The sequence below is a fragment of the Zalophus californianus genome, chromosome 4, assembly GCF_009762305.2.
Source record: "Zalophus californianus isolate mZalCal1 chromosome 4, mZalCal1.pri.v2, whole genome shotgun sequence".
Taxonomy (NCBI): domain Eukaryota; kingdom Metazoa; phylum Chordata; class Mammalia; order Carnivora; family Otariidae; genus Zalophus; species Zalophus californianus.
Genome location: NC_045598.1, coordinates 136782924 through 136798235, shown reverse-complemented (window position 1 = coordinate 136798235; position 15312 = coordinate 136782924). Strand labels below are relative to the sequence as shown.

The 15312-nt window shown below is 39.3% G+C and overlaps 1 protein-coding gene and 1 long non-coding RNA gene across 3 annotated transcripts in view; one reads left to right on the top strand and one right to left on the bottom strand.

The window, feature by feature from the left end:
• Positions 1–1297: 1297 nt before the first annotated feature.
• LOC113933474 lies at positions 1298–7480 on the bottom strand. The gene is made up of 2 exons (XR_003523360.2): positions 7347–7480; positions 1298–1806 (listed from the first exon to the last, which is right to left on the bottom strand). It is a non-coding gene; the product is annotated as an uncharacterized LOC113933474 (long non-coding RNA).
• A 546-nt stretch (positions 7481–8026) lies between these two features.
• The window catches only part of IL7 (interleukin 7), a 45349-nt gene continuing 38063 nt past the window's right edge, over positions 8027–15312 (top strand). The window contains exons 1-2 of one of the 2 annotated variants that reach the window (XM_027613617.2): positions 8027–8159; positions 13940–14073. In XM_027613617.2, coding sequence (XP_027469418.1) covers positions 8150–8159; positions 13940–14073 — 144 coding nt within the window. In that variant the 5' untranslated portion in view covers positions 8027–8149. Of the gene's footprint in view, positions 8160–8680; positions 8804–13939; positions 14074–15312 lie in introns of those variants that run through there. The other variant, XM_027613611.2, reaches the window with a different exon arrangement.

The window sequence follows — 15312 nt, the reverse complement described above, 5'->3', positions numbered from 1 at the left end:
GCCTGGTGATGGGTATTAAAGAGGGCACGTACTGAATGGAGCACTGGGTGTTATACGCAAACAATGAATCAGGAAACGCTACATCGAAAACTAATGATGTAATGTATGGTGATTAACATAACATAATAAAATTTAGAAAAAAAGAGAAGTAACATCATCAACAATTAACCAACGAGTTCACTGAGGACCTGGGACATGGTAGACAGAAGTCAGGGTGCGGTGGAGTGAAAACGAATAGGAGTGGAAACTCTAAGTGTAAACTAGTCAGTGAGTCTGGTACAAAAGAAAGGAAGGAGGAAGGAGAGTTATTAGAAGCAGACAGCCTGATGGCTCCAGGCATTCTTTGCCCTAGAGCTTTGGTGCTGGATTTCTTCTCTTCAGAAGATGCTTCTTACAGACATCCATGTGACTCACTGAATCACCTCCTTTGTTCAAATGTCAACTTCTTACCAAAGCCTATTCAAATTCCCACCTTTCTTCCCACCCCCCCGCCCCTCCATGTGCACAAATCCCCTGCCCTGATCCTTCTTTTAACCATTTACCTTAGTAATTTTCCAAATTTTATATAATTTTTACTCTTTTCTTGTTTATTATCGCCTCTCCTAGAATGTAAACTCCATTTACCAGAAATTATTTTTGTCTGTTTTATACACTGATATTCCAAGTACCAAGAGCAGGGTATGCCACATTGTGTTACTTGATAACTATGTGTAGGATTAAAACAAGGGTTATTTAGGGTTGGGAAAGACTTGAGGACATTTATGTGCTAATCTTGACTATTCTCAGGAAAAAAGGTAACCCCTGATTAATGAAGCTCGGGATGGTAAAAGCAATCTTTACGACCTTTCCTTTGTACCTCTTCCTAGAGTGTATCTAGCACACGTATAGCAGTAAGCAGGTAAAAGTTCAGAATGACGAGTGAAACTGATTACCATTTTGTGCTTGCTATTTGACCTTTATTTCTAGTAACTGTCCTGCACTGCCAGAACAGCTATACCAAATTCTGTTGGTGCTTTTTCTGTGGAAGATATTCATCACTTTGGCAACAATACATTTCAGAAACACACAGTGTTTGAGCTGGTACTTACTACCATGGAAAAGCAACGGTCCAGTTAATTCCATTTAATGATATGGTGTATTGAATTAGCTGCACCTACACAGTAGGATAAAGTACCAAATGAGAACTGCCAAAAAGATCTGCTTGCAAGAACAGGTTGGTCATGAGGTTTATTACCTTTTACAGTTTAATATTCAATAAAGATTAGGGGGAGGGAAAAAAGAATTGCATTCAGTCAAATTAAAGTCAAAACAAATATTTATTAAGGGCATCAAAAGACCTAGAGAAAACTAAAGTCATAAAGAAGATAAATTATCTCAATCAATATTAACACAAAACAACTATAATAATATGTTGGAGGAGGTCGCTGGGAGGATGTGACTACTGGTTGACCTTGAACTGGATCCCCAAATCAGAGATTCCTCACTGCCCCCTTTGCCCCCATCCCTTGGATTGTAGGTTCTGCTTGCCTCCCCTCTTCCCAGAGGCTGCGCCAAGGATACAGCCTTGAAGTAGTGATGTGGTGTTGAGACCATCTAGATCGTATATGTGATTGAATCCAGTTAAGGCCTCTATATAAACTTTGAAGATTTGGTGGGCAGGTGTGGAGATCTGCTTGTCTTATTGCCACCCAAGACAAGCCCCCTGCCTACCTGGAGAGGCCTGTGTCTTTCTTCTGACTCTCCCTCACCTCTGAGGACATGGGCCAGTTTCAGATTACATCTGAGAGGCTCCCAGGAGCTTGCAAACTGCAACATAACAGTAGGAAAAGTATGAACTTGCTCTACTCCATATCACCTAACGCTTTCCTAGGTTCAACCTCCTGAGATCTTTAGCTAAAAACACTTATAGCTGTTTTTTCCACTAGACCTTTAATCTTTTTTCACCTTCTGATAGTGTCTTGTGGCTCTTGAGAGTCCTCAATTTTGTTTTGATTCTTTGGGGGTCTTACTTTAAAGTCACTGATTTATACCCGGCTATTGAACAATGCTTGCAAAAACCTCTAGTCTCAGAGGACCATTCTTAAATGATCAATGTACCAGTACACACAATATTTGTTTTCATCTTGTTTTTTGGTTTTATCGTAGGTCTCATCATAGGCCACTTGGATCATGTACATAAAATGAAAAAATATATACCTAAAAGCTTAAAGGTAAGTTCAAATAGTTTAATACATGAGGATATATTTGTATTTGGTAAACAGCCCAAATTTCATAAAGTTTACTTTAAAATTTTTAAAAAGTTTCTAATATGGGTTAGTTTGGAATTAGAAGCAAAGAATCCTCACTTTTCTAATCTGAATAAAAGTTTAAAAGTCTCGGAATGAAAATGACACAGAATATCATTATGAAAAGAAGGAAATAATAAGAAATAGAAAATATTACATTTCACTGGTAAAAACAATTTAGGAAAAAAAGTGTTGGTCAGAAAAATAACCTAATGAGGAAGAAATTAGAACATTTGTTCATTAAACATTAGGGAGAATTGCTAACATAGTAAAAGAAATAAGGAAATCAAAGCATATCACCACCATATCCTAGAGCATATTACTCAAGAAACCCAAGACACTCTGCTCCATTGTTTGAAGAAATCATTTTCTGATAAACCAAACTCAAGAGCTCAGTGTTATGATCTCTCGAAAACTTCCATTTTTGTGCTCTTCTCATGGAGGTGTCCTACCAGCTAATGTCACTACCAGCTAATATATTAAAATTTTAGGCAAGCATGTTAATGTAGTTCCAGGCTTTTGGGATGCCAGTTAATCAACACACTATTGGCATAGAGCAATGACTGATACCCTGAGAACTCAGGGAAGTACAAGCTCTTCTTAGATTACTGTTTATGGACTTAATTACTACTGCAATACACTTAATCATTCCATGTCATATACAAGTTAATGGATGTTCCGAGAGTCCAATCACAGTCCAACGCAATGATAAATGTGCTGGAACACCTGGCTTGCCTGAAGGAGAAGCAGATTGAACTAATTTTCTAATTTAACGATAAAAGGATTTAAATAGGACACACAGCCTTCCATATTAGAAAAAGAAGTCAAATTGGGGGCCTGCATGGCTCAGTCAGTTAAGCAACCAACTCTCGGCTTTGGCTCAGGTAATGATCTCAGGACCCTGAGATAGAGCATAACCTTTCCTACTTCTTCCAGAGAACCTAATTCTACCAATTAATATATAAATATGCTCTAGTAACTCTCATTCATGAAAATGAAAACCTCCATTATGCTTTACATGCCTTTCAAACCATTACCCTATTTCTTTTATCTTTACCACAGATCTTTTAAAAGTTGTCTCCTCTCTTTGCATCTTCCCTTGCGTTCCACAAACTGGAATATTGTCTCCATCTATACTGCTCTTCTCAAATTGCTGTCATGTGGACCACAGACAATCTCTACTCTGCCACATCAGTGGACACATGTTTCAATCTTCCTTTTGTTCGATCTTTTTGTGACATTTGGAGGTTCTGACTACTTAACCTATTTTGGAATTCTATCCTGGGACACTGACTTCTGCCTCTCCTACTCTGCTGTCCACTATTTGTCAGTTTGTTGGTGGGCACCCATTTCTCCAACTACCCCTAATGTTTGTGTCTCATGGTCCCTCCTGGCATTAGCTCTCTCTCTCTCTCATCTCTTCTAAGTTGGATGATTTCATTCATTTTCATGGCTCCATACACATTTTTGGCAGGGTTCCTAATATTCGGATTCAGCCTTACAAGAAAATTTTTTCTTTTGACTCTTCTAGTGCTTCAAACTGACAGTCTCATCCTATCCTTTGGCTGCATCCCATGAAATTAAGTATGTTTTATTGTTAAACTCTAGTCAATCATCCAGAAACAAATAGTTCATATAATGATTAAATACAGTTTTAGAAAACAATAGAATGTCCAAATCCCTTTATGAAACTAAGAAAATCTGACAAAATAGCCCAAGCCTAGTTAAATATAATATAAAGCACAGACCTATACCCATTACAAATAAAATGGCAAAATCTGTTAAATATTAGCAACTTGAATTTAGCATTATGGTAAATTTATAGTTTCTTTAAAAATACAATAAGAAAAAAACATGACCTTGTAAATAGATTCTCAGCAGTCATTTGATAAAATTTAAAATCCATTTTCAAGCTCAGGCTTGAAAATCAAACAGATATGATTTAGAATTATAAGTTATCCACTTATAGCTGTTTTTTCCACTAGACAGGTATATTCACCTTTTTTGGATCCTAGTTTCACTAATTTTTAAAATGGGTCTAGATAGCCTTAAACCCTTGTTTGAAATACATCTCATCCTTTCCTTTTCATAATATTCTTTACGTTTAAAGTCACACATTTAACGTATGTTTTCCCCACCAGACTGAAACCACCTTGAAGATATGCATGTATGTGTGTGCATGATCATTTATAGAATTTGCAGGGCCCAGTGCAAAGTGAAAATGAAAGTCCCCTTGTCCAAAAATAATTAAGAATTCCAAGACAGTGATTGCAGAGTATTAAACCAAGCAAGGAGCCCTTCCACGCACAGGCCCCTGTGTGACTACATAGAACACGTGGAGGCTTTATGTGTATGTGGTATGTCTGTCTGTGTTTGAAATATGTTGAGTATTATGCCTGGAAAATTAAACCATAGGAACCTCAAAAAATATCCATAGACAAAAGATAGCTAGCATTCAGGTCTCAGACTATAAACAATAGTCATATTAGGTTGGGCAAAAATAGTTCAGATAATTAATCAAGAAAATATTTTTAGGTTTACCACTGATTGACTAATTTGATGGACGATTGTAAAAAAATTAAAAAAACATTGATGAATCTTTAACAATTCTCCCTTTAAGTAGACAGTTATATCATTTTATTTCAATGTTTTCTATTACACTGTATAAACCATTCTGAGATGATGTCTTCCCCCTCCTAATATGTATTGGTTGTAAGTCACAAACTATGTACTGTTTTGTTTCTGTGTTGACTTTTCTGCACAATTCATTGAGTCTATGAGTGAACATTATAATAACCACTCCATTTCTCTAAGCATAAAACATTAGCATATAAAAATTCATAGAATGTTTAATCCTAGTCCATCTGTCTTCTTTTAAAAAGATTTTATTTACTTATTTGTGAGAGAGAGAGTGTGTGAGTGAGAGAGAACAGGAGCAGGGGAGAGAGGCAGAGGGAGAAGCAGATTCCCCAGCTGAACAGGGAGCCTGATGTGGGACTCGAACCCAGGACCCTGAGATCATGACCTGAGCCAAAGGCAGACGCCCAACTGACTGAGTCACCCAGGTGTCCCTGATCCTTGTCCATCTGTCTTATAAAAAATAATGTTTCACTTATCAAAATATCAACCACTAATTTAAGACTTCATTTTGGAATTCTTTCAAAATGCTATTAATCCTCTCATCCACAGAAAAATAATAACTTGATGTAGTTAGAATGCATCCCTTTTCATATACCAGTAAAAACTCCAAATGCTTTATGAATATTTTTTTCAGAGTGATTCTTCACATTTGGGGTCAGAGTTTAGGGTGGAATTTACATGTCCTCTCCTGGAGCTCTGAATAATTTCCTTTCATGATTTCCAAAAGTTCACTTATGCACAAGCCCTTATTCTGCCGTGTTTTATGGTGACTTCATGAAAAAGGAAGACGGAGTTCCTCTTGAGGAAGTTATTGATGGATGTTCTTTTATCTGTCCCTGAAAAGTATTTAAAAAAAAAAAGTGCAGGCCGTGTGCAATTACATACCTCAAAGTGCTGCTGTCAGGGATTTTAAACTAATAAATAACCGACCTAGCTGTGTTTAGCTATAGAATTCATTTTTAAAAGTCACTCCTGTTTTTCCACTCCCCACCTCCCACTCTAGGATCCCGTCAAATGGAAATACTTGGCTTTTCCCACCCCATCCTGTCTCCTGTTCTCATTTGCTTCCCTCCTCCTTCTCCTCTTTCCTCCTATTTCCCTCCTGCCTTTACATGTTTTCTCTTCATGCATGTTCTCATTCATGCATTCTCATCTAGTTGTTCTCTCTCATTCTGTCACTCAACAATACTTTCTGAATACCTGTGTGCTGGATACTACTCTAAGTGGACAGAGGCTTGGCTGAGCACAGGGAAGAACACAGCAGGAGAGGAGTGAGTCGTGTACCAGAGGGGCTCAGAGAAGGCAGTACCACCCAGATCACCCAGGATGACCTCGAAGGCTTGGTGCACAGTGGCAAGTGGCCAGAGGGTGGTCACAGAAGATGGCATTGCATAAATCAAATACCCTGCTGCTATGAGGAGAGTGAAGGGGTCCTGAGCAAGAGTGAAAGCTGGAAGATCCCCCCAGACAGCAGGGTTTTAATGGTTTGCCCATGTGCAATTCACAGAGTGGACAGATTGGATTCAGGATTTATTTTAGAAGTAGAGTTGATAAGACTTGCCTATGGATAGGATGTAAGAAGTGAGACTAAAAGAGGAAATGGAGATCCAAGCTTCAGGCTTGAGCAACTCTGTCTCACTCTGTTATGCTCTTCTTTCTCCCTTCTTTCTTTTCCTCTTTTCTTTGTTCACACTCTAACTGAATCTGGAATGTTCACATCTCTAGGTTAGTTCCCGCCTGAGTCTCAATTCAGAACTCAGAAACCCCAAAAAGCTTTCCTGAGGTCCCCCCACAGTGGGGGACAAACACATGCCCACATGATACCTGACCCTGTCTCCCTCCTGGCATCAATTTCCACATTGTTCACAAGGATGGCTAACACAGAGGCTGCAAGCATGAACTCTAGAGCCAGAATACAGGTTTGTGTCCAAGCTCTGTTTACTAACCAGCTAAGTGAACTCTGGCAAGTTACTTAAGGACGTCTCAGTTCCCACATCTGTGAAATGCCGATAAGGAAAGTGTCTACTCATAGAAAACTTTGCATGAGAGGATATATATATATATATATATATAGTGTATATATGTGTATATATATAATGCTTAGCACAGTATTAGTACAGAGCAAATGCTAGATAAATGATAGCTGTTATCATCATCACCGTTACTACTTTACCCACCTTCTTTTAAGCAGGGTTCCTGCAGAATATCAGAAAACAAATTCAAACAGGAAATACTAAAATAATTCAAGCTTAGAAAAAACATTAACTCCTCAGTAAAACACAGTAAAAATGCTTAGTATGACCTATTGGTCAATTCAGATAAACGCATAGGTGGGAGTCTTAGTTATCAACTATTATAGTCAGTCTCCATTTTCTCCACCTAATCTGGGATTTGTGTTTCGGGTCCAAACATACCACTTACCAGATTAGACGCACCCACAGGATTATTGTTCTTTGAGGTCTCACCTAGGCAGGTGCATCTACAAAACAGGGCAGAAAGAAACTGATTACAGAGGTTGAGGGGCGGAGGGCGTGACCCTTTTAATCTTTCTTTACTTCCTTTTTCTTTTTTTTCCGAGACGATTTGGCATCGTCCACTACGTCCGTGGCAAGAGCTGCGACGCCTCCTTGGTGGCGTAGGCTTGCAATTGCCCAGCTTTCGCCCTACACGTTTGTGGCTTCCACAGATTAGCAACCAATACTTTTAGATCCCAGTTGCCTAGCTTTGCCAAGACGGTTAGAGGTCATTTGGAAAGTCTTTTGCCTCGAATTGTTCTCATTCAGAAGGCCAGCTCGTTCCTCCCGTGGTGCTTTGGAGATTCGCGCCCTCCTCTGGTCCCGGTTCAGGTGCACAAGAAGAGGTAGGGGAGGACGCAGGTGCTCAAGAGAGGTGGGGCGGTGCAGGCACCCCGGTGGTGAACCCAAAGATCAAACCTGCAGACCCGGCGCAAAGTAGAAACTGAAAGTACACTGCCGGCTGATCCTACGGAAGTTATGGAAAAGGCAAAGCGCAGAGCCGGGCCGTGGTGTGTGCCGCCCCCCTTGGGATGGATGAAGCAGCAGGCGCGGTGTGGGTAAGAGGAACCAGCGGCAGAGGCCGCCCTGCCCAGCACGGACTCCCGGCAACTCCGCGAAAGACAAGGGTCCCGGCAGCGACTATGGGCGGTGAGAGCTTGCTCCTGCTGCAGTTGCGGTCATCATGACCACGCCCGCCTCCCGCAGACCATGTTCCATGGTAAGCGCTCCTCTCCCAGGCGCACCAGTCCGCGCGCCCGGCACGCCCGGGGACTCCAGGACGCGTCGCCGGGCCCCGCGCCCAGGCGCGTCCGGGAACAGCCCAGCCTTGCACTTTGGACCTGCTGAGAGCACTTGCTCTCCCACGGGCAGGCGTCAGCCGCACTTTGGCACCCTGGCCCACAGCCGCCACTTGCAGTCCGGACTGCTGCGCCTAGCCCACGGCGAGAAGCCGACCCCCACGCCGCCTTTGCGTCCCGACACGCGGCGCTGCAGCGTCCGCGCCGCGCAGCGGTGGCAGCCCGCAGCCAGGTCTCAGAGGTAACCAATGGCTCGCCGTCAGTCTTCCCGAGCCAGCGCTGCCCTCTGTCAACCCGGCGCCCTGCCCGCTGTACCCGTGCTCCTGGCGGCGCCCAATTACTCACTGACGTTCGGGTTGGGGCGAGTTACCTGAGCTCGTGTAGTTCCCTACTATCTAGAGAAGTGAAAGCGAAGCTCCCACGGGACGCGCTTTTAAACCCTATGGGGACAGGTCTCTGGAAAGCCCCGTTTCAACCCCCTCAAGCGAGGCTGGGAGTTTCCGACTGGGGCTGTACCTCATGCCCTTTGCTGGGAACCCAAGTCCTCGGGCTGGCACCGAGAAAGGCGAGTTTCGGGTTTCTGTTTTTTCCTATATGGGTGCTCCTTGGTGGAGGCAGTATTAAATAGTCTTAAGTCTAAATTCTAGACCTTGGCCGAGATCTAATATATTTTTATTCGTGCGGACTACGGACAAGGGCAGAGCTGAGGCGAGCGAGCTGGATTCCCATACGGCCAAGGGAAAGAGCCAAAATATTTACTGGATGGGGAAAAAAAAGGAGAAAAGGAGATGTGAGGGGCGAAGATCTAATGGGGGAAATTAGAATATTTTATAGTAAATACTTCCTCATGCGAATAATAATAATAAAAAAAAGATGGGTGGGGGAGGGTGCGGGAATAGGGAGCAAATTGCTCTTCCATTTCATGCCTGGCCTGTGCGCTTTGCAGGCTACATCGTTAGATCAAAAGAGCTTTTCCTCCCTCATAGGTATTAAAGAATCTTGACTTGGCATAGCCAAGAAGTACCAGATCAGTAACAACATAAAGGGGGTGGGGTGGGTAGAGGGTATGGAAGACGATTATGGAAAAAGATTTGTAATGGGTGCCCTCCAGAAGTTTTGTATAGAATTAGAAATTAGGTATAGCCCTCTCTGCCTCCCAATGCCATGGATCTCCCGCAATTATTTCTTTCCTGTAGCTCTTGGTTTTAATCCCTGCATCACCTCTGATTTGAAATGGCAAGGTTAAAAAACAAAAACAAAGAAAGTGAGGATATGCATTATTAACAAGGAGCTTTATTTCCTGAAGTGTATCTATATTATTCATCTACCAAAAGCTATTTGCAAACAAAATATTAGAATTCTAAACTTCTGATAATAGTGATTATAATGTGTGGCTTTTGCATTTCCAAGAGATTTTACAAGAAGCTTAAGGGTAGTTTTACTCCGTAAACTTTTCCTTTGCTGCTTCTCTGGGGAGTTGAAGTAGTTGAGGCCCTACTATGTGGTTCTCAAGTGTACTATCTAGGTTAGATAATTTAATCACATTTGAGGACCAAAAATGGAATAGTAATAAAAACAGGGAACTGAGAAAGATGAGAAAGCCTGAACAGGTACAAAGGAGAATCACACATGGTACCACATCAGTGTTTCAGTATCTTAAACAAGAATGGAGAAAGCTATTTTATAGGACCCATTTATATGTCATATTCACATTCATGCACACGAGATTGTTTTTTCTGGTCTTACCTCTGACACATAACCTGGTGTCATAAGAGCAAATATTTTGTGTCTGTTTTTTGTTTCAGAGCTTGACCAGGAAGCACCTTAGTGAGGTTCATGTGGAAAAAGATGGGTTTTTGTACATTCTTTTGACTGCACACACACACACACGCATGCACGCACACACACGCTTGTTTTTGTAGGAAGCAGTGCAGCTCAGTGGCTAAAAGCTGAGTTTCTAAACTCTTTAACCTGTCTCATACTATACATGTTATATATGGGGGAAAGTTTCTTTGTTCCTTAGATTCTCCATCTGTAGAACTGTGAATAATTGGTAGTACTTACCTCCTGAAGTGGTTATGAGATTAAATGAAATATTGCATGCAGTATCATAGGATGGCTGCAGAAATGTCTTTAAGTGTTTATCATGGGATTTGTGGATAGAGCTTATGGAGCAGTGTTAATATTGATTGTGGCAGAAATTAGATTTATTTATATGAGGATAATCAAATTTATGTTTGTAATCTTAATGAGCTGATTTCCATACAACTCATGGTTGTTTTCTGTTTATTAACCTTTTCTTCTCTTTATGCACCAATTTGCTTGTGCCAATTGTTCATATTAAAGCCGAGTCATATTATATATTCAGAATTCAGATAATGTTTTCTATTCCACCCTGAATGTCTTTTTGAGTATTTTTTTTAATTCCCAGTGAAAATGGGTCTATGAAATATTTATAGTGGACATTCAATAAGCACTTACTTGTCTTAGAGAGGGATGAAAGATTGGATTTGATAGGCTGTAGAAACTAATTTATTTATGTTCACTTTGACCCCATAACTTATGCAGCTGAGGATCAAATGTATTATTTGGCTTAAATTAAAAACCAACAAGAATTTTTTTTTTTAGACAGCCATCATTCTGGTGTAACCAAATTCCCTATTGAAAAACAAATTCTCCAGTTTCAATCCCTTCAGGAAATCTAAAGACAAAATGCCACAGGCCCAAGCTTGCCTTGCATTATTCCTTATGGTTTGTCTTTAGTGTAACTTAAAGAAAAGTTCAAGGCCATGAAAGGGGTGAATGTCTACACATAACCTGAAACAAAACAGAATAAAAGTAGAGTTTTTTCCTATTGTGACAACAATGTCAAAAGCATGCTCGAACTAGGCAATATTAATATGTTTATTCTCTGGATGGTGTGGAGAAAAGACTTCAGTTGCAGACCAAACTGCAGTTGTTAATTTGAGAGGTGGGAACATGTGAGATGTGGGTCTGAAGCCCTGGGTGTGTTTTCAGTATTGTCCATGAGGCGATTTCAAGTCTAAAGAAATACTTTATTGGGATGGCCAGGGAGATTCTTCGAATTAAGGTCTTGCAAGTTGAAAGGGACATGAAGGGATCATTTAGTCTAGTCTAATGTTTTCATTTTACAGATAAGTTAAATGAAACTTAAAAGACGCTGTCACTCACTTAGTCACACAACCCATTGTCATACAACCCCTTGTCACACCAAGACAAAAACCCCAAGTCTCTATACCCCAACCCTCTGTGTTTTGTTTTTGGCCTAGTCCATGTGGAGCTAGCCTATTTAACAACAATGGCAACAATGGCTTTGTCTTTATAAACAAAGCAAATTATGTTCCATTTTTTAAAAAGATTTTATTTATTCATTCATTCATTTATTTATTTATTTAGAGAATGCATGTACAAGAGGGGGCAGGGGCAGAGGGGGAGAGAGAGAGAGAGAATCTTAAGCAGGCTGCGTGCTCAGAGCCTGAGGTGGGGCTCAATTGCACAACCCTGAGATCATGACCTGAGCAGAAATCAAGAGTCAGATGCTTAACCGACTGAGCCACCCAGGCACCCCAAGGCAAATTATGTTTCAGGATTGAGAAACTAGTTGTAATACATGAAAAAGACTAAGTTTTCTACCAAGCCACCATTGAAAGCACTGGTAAATGTCATTCAATGAATAAACGGATCCATAGGAACTTGGGGAGCACTTACTGAAAGTTGGGGTGAAGAGGACACAACAGGCAGTGCTCATAGAAAATAAAACAACCTCCTTTTGTCAAAACGTAAAAGATGGACCTTTAAAATAACATTTATGTAGAATAAAAAAGGTCTCTTTTTTCATTCTAGTATTTATTTTATTATATTCCCCTTAAAACTCATTTCAAGTTATATGCTATATAAATTATCATCTACTCTTTCCAAAGTGTTCCTTTTTGGACACCTGTAAGAAGACAGAAAAAAAACGAAGTTTGGATCTATGCAGTCTGTACAAATCCAATTACAAAGTCAGAATCTAGTAAATAAATAGCAATTGACTCTTCTTTGAGAATCTTCAGGATGAAAAAGCAATAGTACAAGAGAGAGGTAGAGCTATGTAATACTACATAGAAGTGGTTTCATTCAGAGGACGAAAGTAATTACATGTTATCAAAAGATTATGACCATTTCTGATCAAAACCTGGTGAGGCAGTAAACCCAGGTTAGAATCCAGACCTGGCACTTACTATCTGGTTTTTACAAAAGATTAATTTGTAGGACTTTTTTGATCTTTATAGATAGGTATAAGGTAACAAAGTGCTTAGCACATGATGGGTACTCCAACATAACTCTCATCATCATCATCATTAATCTCCTAAGTGAATTTTGCTGGTATGTGTATAGACTCTCAATGGCAGAGCTATGAATCAATTCCATGTCTTACTTTGTTTCTCTTACCTCGTCAAGTGTCCGTGATGTATGGAGACGAGATGTAGGATTTGTGTTTGTTCTCATACCTGCTGTTTAGCCTGCTTTCTCTATTTGTAAAAATATGGGTAACAAATAGCTCATCATTTATTGGGGAGTGCTACTGATTTTTATATGACAGATAATGATACAATAGTTGATAATATTATTGGGAACTTTATGATGTATTTAACATATGTCACAATATTAGTTCCTCGGGTTCCAAAGAGTATTGTTTGTAGTCCTAATCAAAAAAGACACAGGTGTGGAACGTCTTGCTCTCATCAAGTAGAGTTTAAACTTCATTTGGGAAATTAAAAGGAGATATATTGTCAGCGTAACTCAAGAGTTTGCAGAAAGATACAAACAAGATGTTTTGATAGACTTATGAAGAAATACGTCTCTATATAACCACATTTTAATGTCTCTGGGAATATCGGGCTCTCCATCAAGTGCATTGTAACTGCTCGAACTGATTACCATTTGTAATTTCATTCCTTTCAATTAGACAAATGCCTCTAAGTAGGAAGGCTTATCAAAAACAGATATAAATCATTAGTTACCAGGGTGTGAATTTATTTAATGGGTTTTTCTAACATGTCAAGAAGCTAGACAGAGCTGTGTTTGTAGAAAATGTGGGTCTCTGGGCACATAGAAACAAAGAATATACTGAAAAGATAGAGTGTCAGAATGTAAATGTCAACTTTGTCACAGTTCTGGGAGGGGTAAACCCTTTAAGGTCCATCATTAAAAAGAAAGAATATAATCACAGTACCATGGAAATAAAGGTGCAGTGCTGCCTCCAGGAAGAGGCTGGGGACTTGGACAATCATCAAGGTTTACATAAATATACATGCCATAAATTATAAAATTTCAAAAATGTGTAACTTTTTTTACCTATAGTTTACCTGTTTACCTGTAGATGCCTTTTCTTGTAGGAATGTTCAATATAAATCAAAATTGAATAAACCAATTTATACCCTAGAGTGTTTTTCAAAGGCAGAGAGTCTACTTTCATCACACCCGTTCAGTGCTTTTCCAAAGAGTAATTTTTAAGTAAAAAAATAAAAGAAATTTAAAATACAGTCCTACCTTGCTTGTTACATAATACTGAATTTTAGGGTCTTCCCACACTATCCAAAAAGTTATTAGAAATAAATGGTCAGGCCGATTGAAACGACACAAACGATATAATATGACCTACAACATTCAGCTTATTCTTACTCACTGTTCGATTTAGTTTCTTTTAGGTATATCTTTGGAATTCCTCCCCTGATCCTTGTTCTGTTGCCAGTAACATCATCTGATTGTGATATTGAAGGTAAAGACGGCAGAGAGTATCAGCACGTTCTGATGATCAGCATCAATGACTTGGTATGTGCTTGTTTGTTTTCCTCACATTTTAACAGTTTCATATTCAAGTATCCATCTGTATTCCTTGAAAGAAAGTGAAATAACTAAAGAGCAAAATTTAATGAGCTACTAACTACCTATTTTTGTAGTTGGCATCATTATATCTTTTTAAAATAATTCTTTAGTAGACCTTCAGATTCCCACAGCTATCTATTTCCGCTCAGTTCCCTTCACTACCACATTTCTTGTAAGCATAATTTAGCATAACTACCTGCATTTCCTCACTTCCTGATGACAGTCCCTGTAGGAGCACTGTAATAGAAGAGGGAAAATAACAGAATACAATATTAAAAAACTACCATTAAAAAAAGATGTATCGTTATTTCATCTGAATGTGTGTACATGCATATGTATTATATAGGTATTTTTATGCACATGTATATATGCAATTTGCTGCAAATTAATTTTTTAATTTACTATGGACTTTTTTACAATATAATTTATATCTTAGAGTAGTTTCAAGTTCGCAGAATTGTTAAGCAGAAAGTAGAGAATTACCACATACCAGCTCATCCTCTGTACAGTTTCCCCTATTATTAACATCTTGCATTTGTGTGGTACATTTGTTAAATTGATGAACCAATATTGATACATTATTATTAATTAAGGTCCATAGCTGACATTAGGGTTCAGCTTTTGTGTCGTACAGTTCTGTGGGGTTTAGCAAATGTAGGGTCATGTACCCACCATTACAGTATCAGACAGAATAGTTTCACTGCCCTTAAAAATCCTTTGTGCTCCGCTTATTTATCCTCCCTTCTCCCCTCCCTTTGAATGCATGGCAACCACCAATCTGTTTATGGTCTCTATACTTTTGCCTTTCTAGAATGTCATATAGTTGGAATCATGCAGTATATAGCTTTTTTAGACTGGATTCTTTCACTTGGCAATGTATATTTAAGGTTCCTCCATGATTTTTTGTGGCTTAATAGTTCATTTCTTTTATTGCTCAATAAAATTCCATTGAGTGGGTGTACCACAGTTTGTTTTTCCATTCACTGATTGAAGGACATGTCTTGGTTGCTTCCTATTTTTGGCAATTATGAATAAAACTATTAAGTATTCATGTGCAGGGTTCTGTATGGACATACGTTTTCAACTCATTTGGATAAATATCTAGGAGAATGATTGCTGGATCATATGGTAAGACTATGTTTAGTTTTTATAAAACTATCCAAGTGTCCTCCAAAATGACAATAT